We start from the raw sequence: 24,585 nt of genomic DNA, 5'->3' as shown, positions 1-24,585 counted from the left end.
CTACTTTTTATCCTATAAATTTTGAATCTACGGTGATTAATTTCAATGATTGTGCAAGACAATATAGTATACTTAGGTATCCAACATGTCGGTACTCGTTGAAACAGTAAGACCTTCGCCACACTTGGCGGAAATTCCGACGCCGAACTTCCGTTGCGGTAAATAACCTGCCTGTGTGTGCCTGCTATTTGTAATTTTTATACAAATATTTGTATCGGCGTTCCGTTGCGGAAGATCCACGACTTAATTTCCATCAAGTGTGACGAAGGTCTAAGTTACCTGTCTGGTGATTTGGTAGGTATGAATAAATGAAACTATTATGTATATCATATTCTTATTTATTTTCTCCACTGCTGCTAACTTTTTATATAACAATCGTCATCATCTTATATTATATTTTTATGTTTATAGGTACCTACTTACAACATAAAGTATACTAACCTAAGTATTTACAAACAAAGAGTTCTAAGGATGATTCTTTCAGGGGTAATTGTTACATAGGTATTTTTACTTTTCTCTCTTAAAAACGAGCTTGCAATCTTCGAATAGATTATGAATCTGCTACATAAACGACTACAATTCCTCCCACTGCGAAGAACAATTTATGACCCCAAGCAAGGGTAGTCACTTTATCAGATTCTAACAATCGCTTATCATCGTTGCTAGAAAGAGCTATTTTATTTACTTTTTGAGTGAAAATTTCATGTTTAATTGATTTAAATAGAACATTTTTTTTGTAAACAACATCACCATTGTATAACACATGTTTATAGTCTGATACGCTCAAACCATTAATTACATTTTTTTTGGTACCCTTCGCCTTTTTTATTGTTTTGTTTAAGGTTTTAATACAGTAAAGCTTTGACCTTAATCCTACAAACTCTCTAATTATTTGTCCACCCATTTCGTCCTTGAATAAACCAGGAATCTTTTTATTAACAATAGGTAAACCAAATTCATTTTTTGGGTTGTAATTGCTTGTGTCAAAATATTTTAAGAAGTTAGTCTTCAAATCTTGGTAAATGTCATCTGTATGCACATTATATACGAAGCTATCAGTATCGGTATAGCACAACTTAATGCGGTTTCCATAAAATGGTTTTATTTTTGAGTAATGGAAATCGTACATATGACTTTTTGAGAGTTCAAGTACAGCAAAACCAATATAAATTGGTTTGTCAAGCACAATCTGTGAATGTTTCATCTGTATAGCTACCAAATTCTCAGAGAATATTGAAGCACTATGGAAATTGGGACTTGCTATTAAGGTCTCTGCGCCAGTACATTTTTTAGTTAGATTATTTTTGTCTGACCACTTATTAACCAATCGTACATCTACTCGTTGTTCTGTGTTCTCCAAAGTTTTTCCAAATATGCTGTTGTTTAATAATTTAAAAAAATCTTGTTCAAAAGTAGACTGTGCTTTCTGGCGAAGTTGGGTGTTGAGATCTATGTATTTTTTTAAAAAGTTACTTTGATTAAATGTTATAGCTCTATGAATCTTTTTCAACACCAAGCCATGTTCTAAGCATTTTTTTAGATGTACGTAATGAATAACATAATTGTATTTATCATACAAATTAGGTATTAATTTTTTCGATTTTCCTCTGGGTGAAATAATTTTTTCAGGACAAAATGGAAAATCATTATGTTCATCATGTAAATGTGAAGGGTACGATAAGTCCACCTCAAGAATAAAACCATTTTCAGAGTCATCCATAATATTTAAAATATTCGACTCTAAAGTTTTTAATTCAGAATCGTTCACAAATCTGAAGTTTGAATGTGGTAATGTTTGGCACATACTGTATCCATATAAATTGTTACAGTCAAAGTAAACAATATATGAACTTGGGTGAGATGGATCAAATGTTTCCAGATATTTATGATTTGCTTTAACATGTCGTTTAGAACACATGCAAACGCCACCGCGTATACCTTGCTGTATCATACGGTAAATTTCTAAATCAGTTACAAGTTCTAAACGAACGCCTGTTTTAAGGAGCATTGCATCAAATGATAGACTCGGAGCCGTAAGATAGAATGCAGGATCGAGTTGGTAATATTGTTTACATGTAAGTCGGAAATTTTCATAGATATCTGTCAACAAAAGTACATCTGTTATCAAGTACAAATCAGTATATTCACCCATATTGGTTAATGAAAATTTTAACCACACTGATTGAGCGTGCTCATAATCCTCATCTGAGATCGGTTCATTGGTAAGAGAATTGTAAAAACAGTCTTTGGGAGGCAAACACTTTTCTTTATATCGTTCCCAGTTACACATATAATCGTAAGGGTATACGCCCTTTCGAGTAAGCAAATTAAAGTGTTTTTCATCGGGATAGTAAGATTTTAAGTATCTAAATTCATCGTTTTTTAAAGTCGGGGTTAGTTTTTCTAAGCTAGTTCCCAAAAACTTAAAGGAATCTACAAATCGTATCTGAAAGCTATCGGTATCGGATATAGACACAAATTTCGTGAAAGAAATATAATTTTCTTTGGTTTTAGGTATGACCTTGATGGGTCCAGGAACTTTAGCAAGCTCCTTAATAAAAAGATGACAGTCATAACCTGAAAGATTATGAAAGAAAACAGGTAAGAATTTGGGCACTTGAAAGTTCAAATTACATTGACTGTGAGCCGCACCGCGGTATTTACCAGTTATGTGACAATGGTCTCTAACTTTATCCATAACCAATAAACGCTCGCATATGTGACAAGTTTCGGCATTTTCAAAGTTTAACGCATCACTTTCTGTAAAAACCATAGGTACACTATTACTTAATACTGCGCTTATCCTTTTTGCATCGTTGCAAATTGAATCAACAAATTTGTCAACACAATCTTGTCCTCGGTACGATGTAATGTGATTATATCGTTCATCTACAGTACAAACAAGATGATAAGCAAAAGCTACGGGCACGTGCTGCTGATGAGTCACTGTGCTTGACTTGATAGGATCATTTTCACAAGTCTCGTAGGGTACGAGCATTGACTCAAAATCTGCATAAACAACAAAAGGAACATTTTGTTTTCTGTTATAATTTTTGAACTCTATAAATGACCCTTTTGGGGGTAATTTAGTAGCTACACCTCCACAACTATGAGAACTTAACTGATCGGTCGAGTTGAAAAATAACAAACAATGTTCGCAAAAATACAACTTACCATGATGTTTAGAAATTTGACTTCTAACTAGTCGCGGTAAATCCTTGATTAAACAGTAATGTGACATATTACCTTCCTGTAGGTACAGTAGATGAATTACTTTTTTATTTAATGGTTCAGATTTGTAAAGAGGGCCGATAACTGTATTATTATCTTTTAAACCGTAAACAAAAATACATATTTGAGGGTTGTTAATTTCAAATTTAGCTATGTCTGAAAAAGTAACTGGAAACGATATATCCTCTACATTTAAAACGTCTTTGAAATTAGGATATGACGATACTCTATCAGGATGAGATTTAACTGGGTATAAAGCAGCTGTAACTGACCACAAAAAGCAAAAACTGTCTTCGTTTTTTATGTTTACACACGCTTTTCTGGCTTTGATTGGTGCAGGCAAATCAATGTGACCTGACCCTCTTAATGGTTGATATTTATTAATATTCAATTCTAAATGGGAATTATGTAAGAAGGTCCAACCACTATCACGTTCTTGAAATTCACATTTTTTTCTCATCAAACTAATTTTCACTTTGTTCATTAAACTATCAAAGTCATAATTTTTATAGAGAGTATAATTTTTAGTTCCAAAAGACTTTATTTCCTGAGAATCATTTTTTACTAAAAGAAAAACAGCAAAATGTTCAAAATTGAGTTTTATACAGTCATTTTCCTTGAGAGACAAATCAATTAATGTTTTGATTTTATTTTTTATATCATCAAGAAACCGATCTAAAGAATTATGACCATCCAAATCTGGTGATAATATTCTGTATGAAGCTATTCGGTTGCGAAATGCGGACTCAATTAATTCAATCCCGTCGCTAAAAGGAGAAATATTTTTATTTTTATGGTTAGTGCTTCGTAAATGCCCCATCCAATGAACACGATCTACAGAGACTTTACAAACTGTACAAAACACCATTTTTGATAAGTATACTTTAAATATACAAAGAAAATGCCTCGCCTTTCATACGCTAACGACATAAAATTGCAATATACACAATGAATGTATGATTTACAATTATAATTTCATAGGTATTTGGTTGAAAATTCAGTGGAAAAAACTACTAAGTATCTTAAAGTGAAGTTATATCAATGAACAGCAGCAGTGAGAGAAAAGGTTGTAATAAGTACCTGAGTAGTAGGTACTTATTACTATTCGCTTATGAAGACGGGCTCACAATCTTCAAATAAATTATGAATCCGCTGCATAAACGATTGCATTTTCTCCCACTGCGGAGTCCCCCGATCTAACTTTACTTTAAGAGTAACTTCAGCCTCTTTCCACCGCTGATCTGGTTTAGAGGCAACAGCTTTCTCGGTGTTATACACCCGGAACTCTATATAGTACTCGCCAGACTGGTTGACGAGCTCCCGGCGCACTCGACCGTTGGGGACGCGGCTGGTCAAATAAGTCTGCAGCACTGCAGACTTCGACGTCCCCGAAGTTGCTCCCGTCTCAAACCCGAAGAGTCCTCCAGGGCCAGTACTGGAAACCGAAAAATACGAATAAGTAATAATTTATATAGGTTTAAAGGAACAAAGGAATAGCTGCACAAACGTCTCCGTCACCTTATTTTGAACTATGTTCATCATAATGATATTGTTCGTAATGTGTATAATGAATTATGGAGTGTAATAAAGATATCTACACAATTATTGAACCAGCTGTCCGCCCCGGCGTCGCACGGGTGCTCGGGTGAACAAAATACATAGGTATACGAGTAGCCTATGTTCATCAGAAATAATGTAAGATTCTAATGGTGAAAGAATTTTTCAAATCGATCCAGTAAGTTTCGGAGTCCATTCGATCCAAATACACAATTTGACAATCAAATCTTTCCTATTTATAAAATTAATAATGTAGACAAAATATGTAGAAAATTAGGTTTTGTTACATACCTCGATGAATACGTTGCGGTCGCGCCTGCCTCGTCGTTGGCGCTCGAACGCGACTTCTTTTTAGAACTGTAACAATAATGTTTATATTGAAACGATGCAAGTGTTACCGCCGTGCGCTACGATTTCCAATTAGAACGCTCATTATACCCATTACATTATTTTTATATTACTTTTGTTACTATTAATCAAGATACATAACATAACATATAATTATGCATGTATGTCAAAAGGGTAGAGATAGGGGATATGTAAGTTGTATTTGCAAATAGCGTAAAATTATCTCGAATAAAATAAAAGTAAAGTGATAGATATTAAAGTACCTATTTAATGTTCCACTGATGGGCACGACTGTCTCACTATTAACTTCTCTCAAAAGCACACAAGATTAAAGATAATCATATTATTAATCTTACCTAGTAGGCGTTGGGGTCGACTCCGCCGGCTTCCTCTTGCTCGCAGGCTTCTTTTTCAACACTTTTAGCGCAGACGTAGGCGCCAGCGGCAGTTGGGAGTCCGAACCGGATGAATATTCGTAGTTAGACCTGAAAATTAAGAAATCGGTTAGGTACATGGTATTTAAAATGTTGTGTAAATTTATTATGTAAAAAACTCCAACATAATACATAAACTAAAAGTAAATGTAAATACTTACTAACATTTTAACAAACTTTCTTGAAGAAAAGCACTGAAGATGAAAATAACACGGATGAGGATACCACAATTGTGGACAATTGGGAATCGATCAAAGGAATGAGTAAAGTTTAATGATTTTTCCTATTTTATAGAAAAACAATACAAATCCGTGCAAAACTGAATTATGCAAAATAAAACCTTAAATGCAAGACAATAACGGATTATGCATTGCATATTTCAAATTTTTGCATTTTGGACGCGTAGTCATCGCTAAAATGCTTAGTTGCTATTCTCACGAACAAACGAGTTAGTCGCAACACTTTGTAAAATGATACACCGCATATTCATATTAATTAGGTATTTATTACACAGACGTAAACTTACACCTATTTCCGATGACGCAGTACGACGATGGCTCAGTGGTTAAGAGTTTGATGTTCAATGTAGGTATATGTTACAAGTTCGATTCTCTACATACATTTTTTTTCTGACTAAATTATGTACATTGAATATAAACGATAATCTTACGAAGAGGAATATCATGAATATACCTGCATACTGGTTGTGATGATTATATAATCACGATCTAGTTGTACATTAGGTAGGTACCTAAGTTGTAATGAACAAGGAGTGCAACGTTTCAATACTGATATTTTAAATAATATTAACCTTATTTCAACCTGCTTTGAATCGAACAATAAGTCGAACGTTATAATCACCATCATCATTACAGTTGAACAAAAACATAACAATATTTGAGTAAACGCAAAGCATTGATTCTGCATGATGAATCAAAAGTGAAAACTTGTTCACCTTCTTCATAATGTATTGTAGGTAAACCTGTACCCTGCAATAAAAATAATTTATCAAGCGAAGTCAGTAACTGAAACTAGTTGTTTATTAAAAAGTTTCCCACGAGTCAGAGGATACCTGATTGATATAATATATGGTATAGTATAGCCCACATTCCTCAATGCATACGAGGCACAATCTGTGTAATGTAATTCAGTATAGATTTTTGCCTTGACCGGGCATGACAAGTGAGCTAGAGAGTGATTTTGATTCTTTTATAAATAGTTAAATTAATTGATCACACTATTAGGAAAAAGCTTCCGCTATGGGAATTATATCATGTAAGTCAAATTCATTATGTTATTACAATTTGCTGTCCTTGAATCTAATTACGACTCACGCCAATTTGGACAGAATTTCTGACACCCATGTGGTAATTTTTGGGTCACACATTGTATCGTCACTTTTATGTCTAATTCTAGAGATCGTTGAGCCAATCTGGCATTGAATGACAGAATCGAAGCTGTTCTTGAATTTAATGACGACTCGCGCCAATCTGGATAGAATTTCTAACACCCATGTGGTAATTTTTGGGTCACACATTGTATCGTCATTTTTATGTCTAATTCTAGAGATCGTTGAGCCAATATGGCATTGAATGACAGGACCGAAGCGGTTCTTGAATTTAATGACGACTCGCGCCAATCTGGATAGAATTTCTAACACCCATGTGGTAATTTTTGGGTCACACATTGTATCGTCACTTTTATGTCTAATTCTAGAGATCGTTGAGCCAATCTGGTATTGAATGACAGGTTCGAAGCTGATCTTGAATTCAATGACGACTCGCGCCAATCTGGATAGAATGTCTGACATCCTTGTGGTAATTTTTGGGTCACACATTGTATCGTCACTTTATATCATAATTCTAGAGATCGTTGAGCCAATCTGGTATTGAATGACAGGACCGAAGCTGTTCTTGAATTCAATGACGACTCGCGCCAATCTGGATAGAATTTCTGATATTTTCGTATGGTACTTTGTGGGTCTCAAATTATATTATCACTTTAAGTATATCATAATTCTAGAGATCGTTGAGCCAATCTGGTATTGAATGACAGGACCGAAGCTGTTCCTGAATTCAATGACGACTCGCGCCAATCTGGATAGAATTTCTGATATTTTCGTATGGCACTTTGTGAGTCTCAATTATATTATCACTTTATGTCATAATTCTAGAGTTCGTTGAGCCAATCTGGTATTAAATGACAGGACCGAAGCTGTTCTTGAATTCAATGACGACTCGCGCCAATCTGGATAGAATTTCTGATATTTTCGTATGGCACTTTGTGAGTCTCAATTATATTATCACTTTATGTCATAATTCTAGAGATCGTTGAGCCAATCTGGTATTAAATGACAGGACCGAAGCTGTTCTTGAATTCAATGACGACTCGCGCCAATCTGGATAGAATTTCTGATATTTTCGTATGGTACTTTGTGAGTCTCAAATTATATTATCACTTTATGTCATAATTCTGGAGATCGTTGAGCCAATCTGGTATTGGATGACAGGACAGCAAATTGTATAGAGACATGAAGCAATCTGCTAATGAATTTGACTTACAGGAAAAAACTTGATTCGAACACGGACAGACCAAAATAATTTTCTAAGTGATATTATACTTGTGATATTAAATACAGTGATATGAAATCCCATGATGACTCGAGCTATACTGGTGAGTGTTGTAGTTGTTAACCGATTGATCGTAATATTAAGAACCATCGATGTTATTGGGTATTTCTAGACCATCGAAGTGAAGGGATTCGCGAAAATGTTCTTGGGCATTCTAGACCATCGAAGTGAAGGGATCCGCGAGAGCGCGCGCGATAGCGCGTTGGCGCTCGAGCGATCCGACTGAACGAAGATGGTCTAGAATGCCCAAGAACATTTTCGCGAATCCCTTCACTTCGATGGTCTAGAATGCCCAATAACATACTACTATCACATTAAACGTAGACAAATGCACTGTGTTGCATGTTGGCAGTAACCACCCCACGTTGAGTTACACCATTGACTCAAAACCTCTCGAGTGTGTTAAAAAACAAAATGACCTTGGCATAACGATAACACATAATCTAAAGTGGGACGAACACATTATTGGAATCACTAAGAAGGATAACTCCCTCTTATACATAATTAGAAAAGCTTTTTATCATATAGATACGGAATTGTTTCTTAGGCTTTACAAAACTTACTTACGTCAGATGGCTGTTAGAACATGGGTTTCAAATATGGAGACTTTACTATAGGAAGGACATTGCACTACTAGAGAGAGTCCAAAGAAGAGCAACAAAGATGGTGACAGTACTGGCTGGCCGGAGTGGACCTTAGCGGGGGCCGCAGGACTCTCACCTCTGGCTTGCCTTCATTGGCCAGCCAGAGTGGGGCGTTAGAGCTATACGCTCGCAGGGTGGAAGTGAAAGATGCATAAGTCGCGAGTTGATAAGGCGGGTAAACCGCCTCGCAGAAAGCGGTGTACACCTCTTGACACCCAGAGATGCTCACAACCATGTTGCTGCCTTGCCGTCCAGTCGCGTCGGCTAGATAGGTGGCCCAACCAGTGAGTGACGAGTCACCGCCTGCTCATTTTATCCATGTTTACCAACATTGGTCGAGCAGGCGCCATAGTCCCCCATAGCCCCAGTATCCCGGTTCACTAACCCCCAACCCAATAGCCCAGTTCCTTTTGTTCCCATAATCTGCAATAGTCCTACACGAACCAGGGATTGTCTTTGGGTGCACTCCCATAGTGCATACAGGGATAATCGCCGGTTGGTGTCACAACACATTTAGAGTAAATTGTCTTAAGGGGCCTCTACGTGTTGGCTTCGGCCCCACGCACGCCTTCCAAAAGTCCGGGACTCCATGACAGACCCGACCCGAGACATGGAAACGAGATACAAATAATAATAAGATTAAAAATAATTAAATAAAAAATATTTTCCCATGATTCGGGAATTTTTCGGGTGTTTATTTTATTTTCCCATATTTTCCCGATATTTTTTCTTTCCCACCCAATTTTTTCTTTCCCTGCCCATCACTAGTCCTAGTGCTAGCGATTATCGAGGTAGTGAGAAATGGAGGCGATCTGTCGCTAGGCGAGTTTGGAGTGGGTAGGCGTAGGCATTTTAATGAGTCTTTTGACACATACTGTCCAAAATTATCGCAATGATAACAGATATAACTCACGCGTGTAGACCCTAGTGGGGAGCGCGGAAGTATGCCACTAGAATAATTCTAGTCACAACGCTTTGTAACCTGTCTTGTTGATTACGAAGCTAACTAACTAAGAACCCTAATAAGGGCCATCAGGGGCCATTGCAGACACAACAAGCACCTATATAGAATGGCGCTAACTAGGTCCCCTATATACATGAGACACAGATAATATGAGACATAGATAATACTGGGGGCCGTATAATGGACCTCTGGATGTCATGAAGCTCCCAAATAGACCCTAAATCATCATTTACTAGGTACCTAAGCGTGTTCCGCCTTAGACCATTTTCTGATACAATCTCACCTGATGAAGATTGTCGTCAAACGCAAACTTACTTTATAATAAAAAAGTCCCAATCCAGAAGAAAAGAAAAGTAAAGTATAACCTATGTGACTTAACCTAACCTGACAATATCGCTGGAGGGATTATTTTAGAAAAAGTCTTTTTGCGAAACGGAATCGATTGTTGCCCAGAACACGTGGCCTGACTACTTTATCAAAAAAAAAAAACAAAATCAAATATAGGTACTTTATTGCACAGAACTAAATTTCAACAATCAGACATAACACATGAATACAGTACAATTTGGGCGGCCTTGTTGCTCTAGAGCAATTTCTTCCAGGCAACAAACATTTACAAACAACAACTACTACTACTAGGTACTTTATCCATAGATCATCTAGACTTTATCCTACTGATTGGACGATGGGTAGTTTGGTTCGAGTAGTTATAGTTCATCGCTTATTGCCCGCAGTAGACCACGCATTTAGCTACACACTGGTGCTAATTCCTGTAAATACCATCTAATTTTATTTTAAGTTATATCTGTCATTTTCTTATCCGCCGAAAAGGAAAGGGACGGGTAATCGACAAGCATAAAATTTATGGAACACACGTCAATTTTAAGCACAAATCTAAACCAACCGTCTAAAAATTTTACATCAGTCAATAACCCGACACAGTTAAGAAGACAGCACGTTAAACGGATTGCATACCAGCGACGTACCTTTTTGATTCGCCCGGGTTATTCATTCATTTACTCATTCTTCCTAAAATTAAGAGCTGTGAATCATCCGTCCCTTTCCTTTTCGACGGATATGAAAATGACGGATATAACTTAAAATAAAATTAGGCGGTGTCTGCAGGAATCGGGGCCATTACGATGTGTCACTTACACACGTAGTACTATTATTTACTCTGTGCTTACACTCCATACAAGTACGTTAACATCAACATTCTAAGACCCGAAATTCTTATCTAAATATAGGTATGTAAGCTGCGTAATTTAATTAACATCCGTTCCTAGAAGGCGAGCTTATCCGCCCATATACCTACCGAAATCCGGACATGTAGGTAATGGACATTACGTCAGTTAGGAGTTCTCCTTTTCAACGTACCCGTAACACGCTACGGTTAAGCTTGGTGTACACAGGGTCGGTAAAGCGTTATAAGCGGGCCGTCACGCTAGTAATGTAAAAATACAAAATTTTTCATTAATTATCCGGCAGGAAATTCCACTTGATATCAACTTAAAATCATGGTCTGAATTATTCTTTGTTACGGTGTCACTAACACTCTGTTTATAGCCATAGAGGCAGCCAATCAGCTCGCGACACCAAACACTTCAGGACCCCGATACCGACCCCGCCGGCGTGGTCGACGACTTCCCTCAATCAGCGCTTATCGCTATCGACCCACTAGGGTCGATAAATTCTTTCAAATATTGTTCCTTCCAGACGGCGCTCTGAGCCGAAGTTCGCGCCCAACTGGGCACCCTCAGGCCTGTTGTCTTAAACGTTGTACCGGGTGAGAATCTTCAGTGTTCCCCATTTGTCCGGCCAAGTAGTTAATGCCACCTGCGGCAAATCTACAATAAGTCACGTCAAAAAAAAGAAAAGCTCTGTATATAAGTAATCATTGATAGTACCTTGTGTCTTAGTTATTAGAGTATTGAAAGATTTTCTTTACGTCTAACAGTGGCCGTAGATGAAACAAAATATTTCTATAATAATTCTTCAGTATCATTTACACCAGATAGAAAGAAACATGATTCTTACATGCATATATCATTCTCGAAATGCGTTTCGGTGGTATGGACCTAACTTGTATTTTACTGAGCTGCTTTCCTTTCACGGGTTGGAAGGTCAGACAGGCAGTCGGGTCTGGGAGAAACCGAAATTTTCAGGTTAGACCTCTCTCTCTCTCTTTATTTAAGAGCTGCGCTCTTGTCGGTGGAGTAATCGCCTTCATTACTCCATAGATAGGGCGTGTAGAACGGTGGTTGCCCCAATCGCCTTCCGTTCCGCAGTACATCGACCAATTTCTCAATCGGTGATGTTCTAGCTAGAGCCCTACCAGAATCCATTTCCTCGGCCTCCAACCAGTACTGATACCGCTGCTGCCCACATCAGGGGTGCGCTTTTGAACGCGCCTACTCGCTACGTCACAAGATCGTCATAGAACCTATGTAGCATTTTATAGGTTAGCCCGTCCCAGTGAGCTACCCACTATGTTCTGCTAATCCTGTCGCTGTTTGGTCGGGGATTGCTTATTTTTATATTCGCAGCTAACCATCAAATAATGATGGCCGTTCCACTATCCGCCACCTGTGGACCCCGTTGATGGCCTACAGCTCAGCCTCCTACAGGTTAGACCGGACCTTGTGAAAACTACACTATCTATAGTATCTATCACTTTGGTCTAACAGAATGCTCGGGTGAAGCGTGGGGAACTCAGTTCATCTTGTGATGGATAGGTATACTTCTGACTACCCCATTTAAATGGGCTAGTGGCCCCGATTCCTGCCACCGAATAGGAAAGGGACGCCTACAATCCTTATGTACTTATAATAAGTTAATGTCAAAAAAACCTTTGTTTATTGGAATTACTAATTCAGTTTCAGTAGTATTATACTGTAGTTCACATAATTAATAACAATTGTCATTGACATTTATGTACCTATACGTCCAATGTCACAATAATACGCTCGTTAAATAGCTATTGTTGTTTGAAATTATATACCTACCTACTTGTAACAAGGCTTGACTATGAAGCTCGATGGTTTTAATGAGAATCAGGTCATTTTAATTCCCATCCCATATTAATGATAGTATCAGTTATCATGATCAAAAGTCCGAAATAAAATTGAAATGCGGTGGTTATTGTTATAGTTCATTTACAAATATTTATTTACGTATAAAAGGTACACCAACAGCTAATACGATATTGTGCTATTACTGCACTCGCCAAAAAGTCCGCTCCTGACTAATTCCGGCCAAGTAGTTAATGCCATCTGCGGCAAATCTACAATATGTCACGTCAAAAAAAAAAGAAAAAAAAATCATAATCATATCATAAACTGCCTATATACGTCCCACTGCTGGGCACAGGCCTCCCCTCAATCAACCGGAGGGGGTATGGAGCATACTCCGCCACACTGCTCCACTGCGGGTTGGTGGAGGTGTTTTTTACGGCTAATAGCCGGGACCAACGGCTTAACGTGCCCTCCGAAGCACTTTTTCGGACAATCAGGTGGACAATCACTTTTTCGGAGAATCTTACTTTTTCGGACAATCAGGCGATTCAAGCCTGAAAAGTCCTTACCAAACAAAGGACAGTCTCACAAAGTGATTTCGACAATGTCCCCATCGGGAATCAAACCCGGACCTCCAGATCGTGAGCCTAACGCTCTAACCACGAGACCAAGGAGGTTATCCCAAAAAAAGCAAGGACCACAGTGACTCACTTATAGCTTATAGGTAATTTTCAACGAATTCCCTTTCAGTTTCCTAATGTGGGTGTTCGACAAGTGGAGTCCGTACAGCTACCAGAACAACCGCGAGAAGTATAAAGATGACGAGGAGAAGAGGGAGTTCACTCTGAAGGAGTGCCTGTGGTTCTGCATGACGTCACTAACGCCGCAGGGAGGGGGGGAGGCGCCGAAAAACCTGTCTGGCAGGCTGGTCGCTGCTACCTGGTGGTTGTTTGGGTGAGGATATTATTATCTATAGGTAGGTCCTATTCTTCCTCATTCGCGCGGGTTAGGGTCAATGACCGACCGGATCACCCTGGTGTCAGAATTGCTATTGAGCCACCTTGACATGGCTCATGGAACAACTATATATTTAATCTCTTCTTCTATTGTGTGAATTGTGAGGTGGATTACCAACCCCATCAACCCTGGTGTCAGTGTTATTACTGAGCCGCCATAGGCCTCTGACATAACTCATATAACGACTACGTACTTACATCAGTAACCGGGACCAACGGTTTATTGTGCCTTCTGAAACACGGATCATTTACTTTTGGACAATCAGGTGATCAGCCTGTAATGTCCTCACCAAACTAGGGATCACAAAGTGATTTTTGTGATTTGTCCCCATCGGGATTCGAACCCGGGACCTGGATTGCATTTGCATGCAAAGGTGTATGTTGAAGTAATTAACAAGAGTAGATCGAGCTAACGCATCGCAACCAGATATTTCGCAATGGTTGCAAATGAAGCCGATATCCTATGTATAATTACGATTTATTCCCGGACATGGTGTAATTTTGTTTCATTTACAAAGAACGTATAGTTTGGTTTTCCTTTGTCCATATTGTTACATAACTGAGTAATATATCACAAAATAACACTTAGGTAACTAAAACACATAATAACGGGTTCTTACCCGGGTTCGGGTTTAAACGCGGTAAGAACCCGTTATTATGTGTTTTAATTATGATAATAACCGCGTAAACTTAAAACTTAGGTAACTGTTTAAAAACTCTTTTCAAATGTAGGTACTACCTATTTGTACTATAGGTACATATAAGGGTATAATTTAACAAGACAATCAAGACATATACTTTAATATATGTATTTAAATACCGTATATTCTGTTATATTCAATTACGTTCATACATTGTCAATTATTATCGTAGTGAGCTTGATTTGCATAATATTATAATATGATAAAATGGACACTTGAGAAATAACTTAGAATTCATGACATGCGCAAAATGTGCTTATATGTAATAATAAGGAATTTACCTTTGATACTAGAGCCTTCCTGCTAAATTGTAAACTTGTAAGCTATGCGATATTGTAAACTTTCAAACATGTTCTATTTTTAAACACATAATTATCAGGTTCTTGCCGCGTTAAATCAAACATTATGACTAACCTGGTATTACGTGTTATAATTATGTTAATAATCGCATAGCCTCAAACAATGTATATTTTTTGAGTTATTCTTGTGACAGTACGGTCACGAGCATTATTATGTATACACTTTGGTACCATGTCACATTAACTTTTTTGACAAATTGAACTGTAAGTCTCACTAAATGTCAAATATGTTAGTGCGACAGAGTCCTAAAGTGGGTACATTATATTGCTCATGACTGTACTTATTATACAGATGTTATTTTGCCCTCAGCTTCATCATAATAGCCTCCTACACGGCAAACCTGGCAGCGTTCCTGACAGTCTCCCGCCTGGACACCCCCATAGAGTCACTGGACGATCTGTCCAAACAATACAAGATACAATACGCACCCCTCAACGGCTCCGCGGCGATGACATACTTCGAGCGAATGGCTAACATTGAAGTCAAGTTTTATGAGTGAGTGATAAGTACATTTTTACCTTTTCTACATGTCTACATAAACTTACGTTCGTAATCCTTGGACTTCTATAACAATATGATGATCCATAACGTCGCCTTAGTGTGGCGAGGTAAATCGTGGACCGGCGATTGGTTTGATGAAATAAAAACACAAATATGCTGATGAAGCTGATCTGCGTGTAATAAACGTTTTTGGCACTTGAGATTACAATATTGCTTGTACGATATATCACGATATAATTACGTAAATAAAATAGGCGTAAGAGTCGACTAGTTGGTACGGACATTGAACAAAGAAGAAGGAATGACAGTTGAGAGCAAAGACAATATGTCTACATAAAAAGTAATGTTATTAATCTATGGTCTTATAAGGGTGATGCATACACGGTCAATACACGGTCAATTTCCAACACTTCCCCTCACGCTTATAAGGCCATGTGTCAAAGATAGAGACTACATAAAATTCTTATACCTAACAAGCCAACATAACATTGGGTATTACATTCTTTAGAGGAAACTCTACAACACAGGAAGTTCCCTAATATAGCATCAATTACATCAGAGAGCTTCAACGTAGAGACTCAACTCTATTTGGTACATAACATATCCATCACCTATGCTAGATTCATACTATGGATAAACAATGAATGCTTGCTAGAGCCTAACGGTTTGGTGAGTACATCTGCAATCATATGCTCAGTTGGTAAGTATTTAACTGTGATTACATTATTCTGTACTAAGTCCTTAATATAATGATACCTTACATCTATGTGCTTAGTACGTGTATGACTGTACTCTTTAGCCTGTAGCAACTTGTGTGCACTCTGATTATCGTTGTATACTTTAATGTCTAAGTTTCTATTCAAAATTTCAAATAAAAAGTTCTTAATGAAACATAAATCTTTACAGACATCATTAATTGCCAAATATTCAGCCTCTGTGCTAGAGAGCGCTACACAACGTTGCTTCCTAGACTCCCAATTGATTGTGTTATTGCCTAGCTTAACAATAAAACCAGTATAAGAACGCCTGTCAATAGGATCGTTGGCCCAATCAGCATCAGTGTATGCAGTTAAACACAATTCACCATTACTGTTTACAAATAATAAAGAATAGTTAATTGTTCCTGATAAATACCTAAGTATGCGCTTTGCCGCGATCCAGTGACTCCGATTGAACCTGGTGTTATACTGACTAAGTTGGCTGCACGCATAAGCAATATCTGGCCTAGTGCAGACCGAAAGGTACATGAGACAACCCATAAGCTCGCGATAGTTATACCTTTCGTCACATAACTCTTCATCAGAATCGTCAAACTTATAATTTACAGCCATGGGTGTCGATACAGGCTTACAATTTGTCATACCAAACCGCTTGAGCAGTCTCTTAATATAATCCTTTTGATCAAGTCTTAAAATGTCTTTCTCTCTAGTTACATTAATTCCCAAACAACTTTTTAAATTTCCCAAATTCTTACAGTCAAATGTTTTTATAAGCAAATTAATTAACTCATCTTTCAGCAAATTGTCATTGTAAAATATATAAAAGTCATCGACATATAAAGCAATCACAATCATTTTCTTATCACTAGTCTTTCTTATATAAATAGATGGTTCTAACTTACTTTGATGGAAGCCATTCTCACACAATAGTTTATTTACCTTTTCATACCAAATTCTACTAGCTTGCTTAAGGCCATAAATACCTTTTTGCAACAGACAAACCTTATCTTTGTCACCATTATGAAAGCCAGGTGGCTGATCCATATAAATGGTTTCTTTCAGCTCACCATTGAGAAAAGCAGTAGCTACATCAAGATGTTCAATATTTAAATTTAATTCACATGCTAAAGAAAATAAAATTCGCATGGTACTATGTCTTACTACAGGTGAAAATGTCTCCTCAAAGTCCACACCGTGAATTTGAGTAAAACCCTTGGCAACGAGACGCGCTTTGAATTTCATAAAGTTACCTGACGCATCCGTTTTTGTCCTATAAACCCATTTACATTTGACTATATTTTTGTCATGAGGCCTATCAACTAATACCCACACTTTATTAGCTATTAGAGAGTCATACTCACTCTTCATGGCAGCAGACCATTCAGCACACTGTGCACTGTTCATGGCCTCTTCGTATGACTGAGGGGTAACTGAACTTTCCTCAGGAACCTCACGTGCGACCATAGAAAAGTCTGTATCAAAGTCAGTATACCTTAACGGCGGTTTAGACCTAGTAGAACGTACAGGTCTCGTAGATGGAGCAACGGATGTGCTAGGCGCGGGCACAGCTTCCCCTGCAGATGACGGCTGCGGCGCGGGGGCACACAACGAATCATTCAAGCCAAGCGCTGCATTGTCCTGCTCTTCATCATCTTCACTGCCAGTACAGAACTCTTCGTCGCTTCCATCTGAAAAATGCATGGGATTACATTTTAATATTTCATTTTCATAAGTCTGACCATTATTCACGTCTTCATTATCAATATTAGGGACATCACAAACACCGTTAGATAAATTATTATTGTCATTTGTATAATTATTAGAAATGTCACATTCATAATATAAATTATTATCATTATATAATTCATTAAAATTAATATTTGCCATGTCCTTGTAATATTTATTCTCTATAAAAACCACATTCCTAGACACAATTACTTTATGAGGGTTCAAGGGGTCCAGCAATCTATAACCTTTACTAGTAGTACTATAACCAACAAAAATGTAAGCCTTGCTCCTAGCATCCAATTTACGACGTTTTTCTTTAGGTATAAGCGAATATGCGATGCATCCAAAAATGTGAAGGTGACTAAGATCCGGCCGTGATCCAGTCCACAACCCCTCAGGTGTATGTCCCGCCAAAGCAGCTGTGGGACTTCTATTCTTTAAATAGACAGCAGTCATAACCGCTTCCCCCCAAAAGCGCGGGCAGAGACCAGCATCAATTAATAAGCATCTCGCTTTGTCCAAAAGCGTCCTATTTAATCGCTCAGACACACCATTTTGCTGCGGGCAATAAGGCACAGTAGTTTGATGAATGATCCCCTCTTTTCTTAAAAATTCAGCAAACCTACTATTACAGTACTCAGACCCATTGTCGGAACGTAAAATTTTGATATGCAACCCCAATTGTTTTTCTACTTCATTTTTAAATGTAATAAAATGATGCATTACCTCCGATTTATTCTTCATCAAATATGCGTACGTCTTCCTTGTGAAGTCATCTGTGAACGTCACCATGTACTTCGCACCTCCAAAGCTTGCCTCTTGCATAGGGCCAGCGACATCACTATGGATTATTTCTAAGGGACAAGTAGCACGTGCAACCTCGTCGGCGGGGAACGGCAAGGCAGCTTGCTTCCCAAGCAGACAGGTTTCGCACTTGACATCTTTACAAACCTGAAAACACAATCCAGTTGCTAGATCGTCCTTTAAAGCACACATTCCCTTTACCCCTAAATGCCCCAAGCGCCTGTGCCAGACCTCCATTGGCAACATCGGCACAGAGGCAGCGACCTTAGCACTACCTGCTTCTTGTCTATCACACAAGAACATTGAGTGCACTTTTTGCGAAGTACCAGCTAGACTATACCTATCCCATTTATAAAGACCATTAAAACTAGATGCGGAGGTAATCGGGTTGCCAAGAACTTTACAATCTTTATAAATATTACATCTATTCTTATTGAACACCACAGTCAAACCCTTCTCGGTTAGCCTACTTACAGACAGTAAATTAGTAGTCAAGTTAGGAACAAATAATACCTTTTCAATCTTGGATCCAAATGAATCATCCAATTGGATTTCACCAACACCCTCTGCAGCTAGAGACTCGTTATTTGCTAGTAAGATCTTGTTCCCTTTGATCTCCTTATAGTTGCTCATCAGTTCCTTATTGTTACACAGATGATTGGAACAACCGGAATCAATATACCAGTCACAACTCTTCACGAAGAAAGCGGTTGTCTCCATTCCCGTAGCGAGGAGTGAGTGATTGACGGGCTTGTGATCACTCTTCTTATCACGTCGCATCTTGTAGCACTTGCTCTTGATGTGACCTTGCTTCCCGCAGTAGTGACACACAATCTTCTTCACGACTCCGCTCGTACTGGATGAATAATTCTTCTTGTTTGTATAAAAAGCAGCATTCTCCGTGTTGTCAGATTTTCTTTTTCTAGATTCCTCTTGCAGTAACCGTGAGCGAACAATCTCACTGCTTAAATCACTATTGGTCATGCAGGCAGTTTCCAAGTTAGAAACCAAAGCATCAAATTCTTCAGGCAAACCACTTAGAAGAAGTTCGGCAATTTCTTTGTCCTCGATGACTTTACCAATGTCAGCTAACTGGCAAACCAAATTCATTACAGATTCTATATAGCGAGACATTGAACCGAACTGACAGTATTCAATTCTGTGTAGCTGACGCAATAGCAAAACACGCCTATACAGACCTTTGTCCTGAAATATTTTCTCGAGGTTAGTCCATGCCTCCTTAGCTGTATTAGCATCACGAACGTGTTGATGACATGAGGACATAACACTCAATCCGATGCGGGCCAAAGCACGACCGTCGCGCGTGGTGTCGGTATCCGTTCCTTCTACAGTTTTCCATAGGCCCTCCAAAGTTAGCAAAAGCTTCATCTGATATTTCCACACATGGTAATTTTCCACGCCGCGCAGTTTCTCAATATTTTGTCCTGCAAAGGCGACTGGAACATTCGACAACGTGTTACCATTATCTTCATTGTTTGACATTTTGACATAAGCGTGCTCAGTTCACACGAGGCATGTAAAAACAGGACGACGGGAGCACGGCGACCAGCAGGGAAGGCGCGCCGACAAGCTCACCGACAAAATGCACTCCGATGAACAGCCACCGCTGAAACCTGCACACAAAGGTTAGGGCATAAACCAATCTAGGTATGCTGGGCCCATAACCTGTGGCGAGGTAAATCGTGGACCGGCGATTGGTTTGATGAAATAAAAACACAAATATGCTGATGAAGCTGATCTGCGTGTAATAAACGTTTTTGGCACTTGAGATTACAATATTGCTTGTACGATATATCACGATATAATTACGTAAATAAAATAGGCGTAAGAGTCGACTAGTTGGTACGGACATTGAACAAAGCAAAGAAGAAGGAATGACAGTTGAGAGCAAAGACAATATGTCTACATAAAAAGTAATGTTATTAATCTATGGTCTTATAAGGGTGATGCATACACGGTCAATACACGGTCAATTTCCAACACTTAGATATAGTGAAAAATCAGATTCTCAGGTGATTTTCTTGAATGAAACTTCGATTTTTCTCATATATTTTCAATCAGTTTAAAACTAGGATCACAAAGTAATGTCCAGGATTGAAACTAACGTGTCTAGTCTTATGAGAGGGTTTGTTAACAAAAATCACATCTGAATGTGATTAAGTTAGTTAGGACATTACAGGCTGATCACCTGATTGTCCGAAAGTAAGATGATCCGTGTTTAGAAAGGCACGTTAAGCCGTTGGTCCCGGTCACTACTTACTGATGTAAGTAAGTAGTCGTTACATGAGCCAATGGTAGGGGCCTTTGGCGGCTCAATAGTGACCCTGACAACAGGGTTGACGAGGTTGGTACCCCACCACTCAACCCACACGATAGAAGAAGAGAAGCAGTTGGTACACCGGGATTTTGAGCCTTCTTAAAAATTCTCTCATCTGTTTAAGGACGTTTCTCCCCTTCTATCAAAACTTTTATTTATATATTACGGGGGACATATATATAGTCCCTGCTAACTCCGATGGGAAATACGTGTGAGTATATGTGTGTATATTGACTGGGGAGTAGGTGGTAGTCCTAATGGGGTTATAATTTATTCTAAGTTTTTCTTTCTGAATATTGCAGAAATTGTTTATGTTGGAGGCGATGGTCGCTCCGGTAAATAAAACCTCTTCGATATGTTAAAGTGGACTGTATTATATTAAAAAACTACGAAATGTTTACATAAGTAGCGAGATATAAGAAAACGTGCCTCGTCGGCAAAGTCCGTGGCGTAAAGTCCTGTAATATTGCCATTGGAAAAAATGTTACAGTAAAATTTATAATATAGACTTTGATGTTGCCAACAGTCTAGTTATAATTATTTGCTTTAAACCCCTTATTGTATGAATTATCTCGAAACGGGCAAGCCACATATTTTGCAAACGTGTAGAGTTTGTGAACTTTTAGTGTTTGTATTGTTAGGGAGTGTAGAGTTAGAAGCTTGGCTCTACATGCTATCTGACAACTTTTTGACACTGCGATCGATATGATCCCGTCTTGGCAACATTTTACATAAAAATATTTTTATTGGGATCTATTTTACATTTTATTAAATTCTATAAGTAAATTGTTAAAACAGCAGGTGTTAAAGTCATTCACCTCAGCATGTGCGGGCAATTCAAATAGTTGAGCAATAAAGAGAGAAGACAATGATCGTCTATACATGCCTATACATAGAGTACCTATTGTAGTAGCTAAGTGATTACATGCCCATACATAGTGCGAACTTCCGTTTCTAGTAAACGAACTAAAAAGGACCTTTGTTATTGTTACTCAAACGGATTTGAGTTGGTGTCAAATTGAATTTTAATTTAGTTAAGTTTAAGAACTTTTTAAATTAGTTAAGTTTCTTACATACTGCGAATTCAAATGTAAACCGTTTTCAATTTTAAAAATCAATATATTATATTGATTTCAATCCATTTCAACCGTTATCAATTTTAAAAATCAATATATTATATTGTTTGAACGGTTTACATTTTATATGACGGTTTATATTATAATAATGATGATGAACGGTTTATATTATAATAATGACGTAGGTAGGTATATAATCTACTTTCAGATTATACCTACCTATACCGTTTTATTTATTTATCCGAATCATTATGGTCTGAATCATCCCTCAAAGTTTTTGTTACGATGTCACTAACACCCTGTGTATCAAAAGGCACTTTAATGTCAACATTCTCGGACTCGAAATTCTTATCTAAATATAGGTAAGTAAGCTGCGTAATTCAATTAACATCCGTTCCTAGAAGGCGAGCTTATCCGCCCAAATACCTACCGAAATCCGGAGTCCGGACATATAATGGACATTACGTCAGTTAGGAGTTCCCTTTGCTCTCTTACCTCGGTGGGAAATAGAGACATGAGTGAGTTTATATATGTGTCGAAGCATCATCAGAACGGAGGGAGGGAGGTAGTAGGGAATTTATACCGAGCAAGGTGGTCTAACTAAACTCTATTCATTATCGTATGATTTTCCATCTTCTGTGTGGGCGTTAGAAGACAATAATGTACATCATTATAAGTATCACAGTCATTTAGTTACTTCCGCCACCTGTCGTCGAAGCGTTGCAACTTCATGACGGAAGTGTTGTCACTTCATTTTATTTTCCGATTTGATCAACTCCGACATATGTATTAAATACCTATTAGTGAGTTGGTAGGTAGTTAAAAAAAACCATTTCCTCCACAGGATATGGAAAGAAATGAGCTTGAACGACAGCTTATCAGACGTGGAACGCGCTAAGCTGGCCGTATGGGACTACCCAGTGAGCGACAAATACAGCAAGATGTGGCAGGCGATGAAGGAGGCTGGCTTGCCCAACTCCATTGAAGAGGCCGTGCAGAGGGTGCGAGACTCTAAGAGTACCAGTGAGGGGTTCGCTTGGCTTGGAGATGCAACTGATGTGAGGTCGGTATACTTTTTCTTTTCTTTTTTTTGTCCCACAAGATATACAACAAACATAGCCACCGTGGTATAGTCATGTAGTACACCGGCTTGCTTTTCAAACGGGGAGCGCCGGTTCTAACCCCGGTACCGGTCTTGGACCAATGAAACGAGATATTTATCAAATCAAATCAAATATACTTTATTGCACACAACATACAAAACAAATTTACACAAATGGATGATAGATACAGTACAATCTGGCGGCCTTATTGCTAAGCAGCAATTTCTTCCAATAAGTAGTAGTAGTAGGTGTAATTAATTTATCCTCTGCAGGCTCGACCATTACAGACGGCGATATCACCAGCTAAGTATCACGTCGGTCTAACAGAAAGCTCGGTGAGGTGTACCCTGACTACCCCATTGGGATATAGTCGTGAATTTACATCATGTTTATGTTATGTATACAAGCGGAAGGGGCGACCTTTGCCCAGAAGTTTGGGGTCTTTTAAGGAGACAATTTGTTACAAAGAGATTAACCATAGTAAAATATATCAATGATTTTATCTCGGTAGATAAGACAGACACACAGACATAAAAATTTATCGATTATTTTAAAAAGCGAAGTAAGTAATATTACCGTACAGTTCCATAATTTTACCGTCTTAAAATAATCGTAAGTAGGTGTAGGTATGTTGTTTATTTAACTTTTCATTGAATATGAATGCGTTTGAAAGTCGTGCATGAGAAATGAGAATAAATTTAAAGTTTTATGCTTCTCAGGTAGTACTTTATTACAGCTATAAAAACGTTATATTGCAGTTTCTACGCTGTGTGATCTTTTAAATCACGGAATAGAAGAAAGGGCCAAGTGACCGCGAAATGCGCGCCATTCAACTACGGCCAAATAGTTAATTATATTACTTCAACTTTGCACTCCACTCGTCCACAAACTTTACGACACACGGAGAGCTCCGCGATAGTATAATAAAATGTCGTATCGTGTATTAGAACCTACAGAGTAAAAAATCAAATATCGACTATCATGCAAGGAGATCCCTCCTTATCACGGGAAAGCTAAAAACCTTAATAATAATATGATCGACTCAAAAAAAAAACTTTTGTATGAAAAGCCACTTTGGCTATGGCATTTGAGAAGCAGTAGAGCTATCGTAGATATCTTTTTGCAGGAGTAAGTAGTAGTAGTAAAAGAGTGGGATTGAACCATCAAACTCATACAAAATGCGCGATAGGGCCTTTCCACCCTCTTTATTTTATTCCGTGTTTTAAATCATGCTTCCTCAGATATTTTAAATTAATAAAAAAAAACATTAGGTATAATGAGAACTATTTAGAGACAAATGTCTGCCAATTTACTTTAAAAAGATAGAATTAAGGAATCAAAGGATAGAATAAAAACAAAATTAAAAAAAATATTAATTAAGAAAATGGCTTCTTTTCCCGCCTTTTTCTCGCTCGTT

General features: G+C 38.0%; 2 protein-coding genes across 3 annotated transcripts in view; one reads left to right on the top strand and one right to left on the bottom strand.

Annotated features, from left to right (window-relative positions):
- The window catches only part of LOC126371449 (ionotropic receptor 25a), a 46,634-nt gene that overhangs the window by 16,411 nt on the left and 5,638 nt on the right, over positions 1–24,585 (top strand). For both annotated transcript variants that reach the window (XM_050016747.1, XM_050016748.1), the window contains 3 exons: positions 13,573–13,776; positions 15,209–15,394; positions 22,910–23,128. In XM_050016747.1, coding sequence (XP_049872704.1) covers positions 13,573–13,776; positions 15,209–15,394; positions 22,910–23,128 — 609 coding nt within the window. The remainder of the gene's footprint in view (positions 1–13,572; positions 13,777–15,208; positions 15,395–22,909; positions 23,129–24,585) is intronic.
- On the bottom strand, positions 4,333–5,704 carry LOC126371534 (uncharacterized). The gene is made up of 3 exons (XM_050016861.1): positions 5,493–5,704; positions 5,080–5,145; positions 4,333–4,666 (listed from the first exon to the last, which is right to left on the bottom strand). Exons 1-3 carry the CDS (start codon positions 5,702–5,704, stop codon positions 4,333–4,335), a joined length of 612 nt encoding a protein of 203 aa, XP_049872818.1.

This window comes from Pectinophora gossypiella, chromosome 12, assembly GCF_024362695.1.
Source record: "Pectinophora gossypiella chromosome 12, ilPecGoss1.1, whole genome shotgun sequence".
NCBI lineage: Eukaryota > Metazoa > Arthropoda > Insecta > Lepidoptera > Gelechiidae > Pectinophora > Pectinophora gossypiella.
Note: the sequence above shows the minus strand (reverse complement) of the source record. Positions and strands in the feature narration are given on the sequence as shown.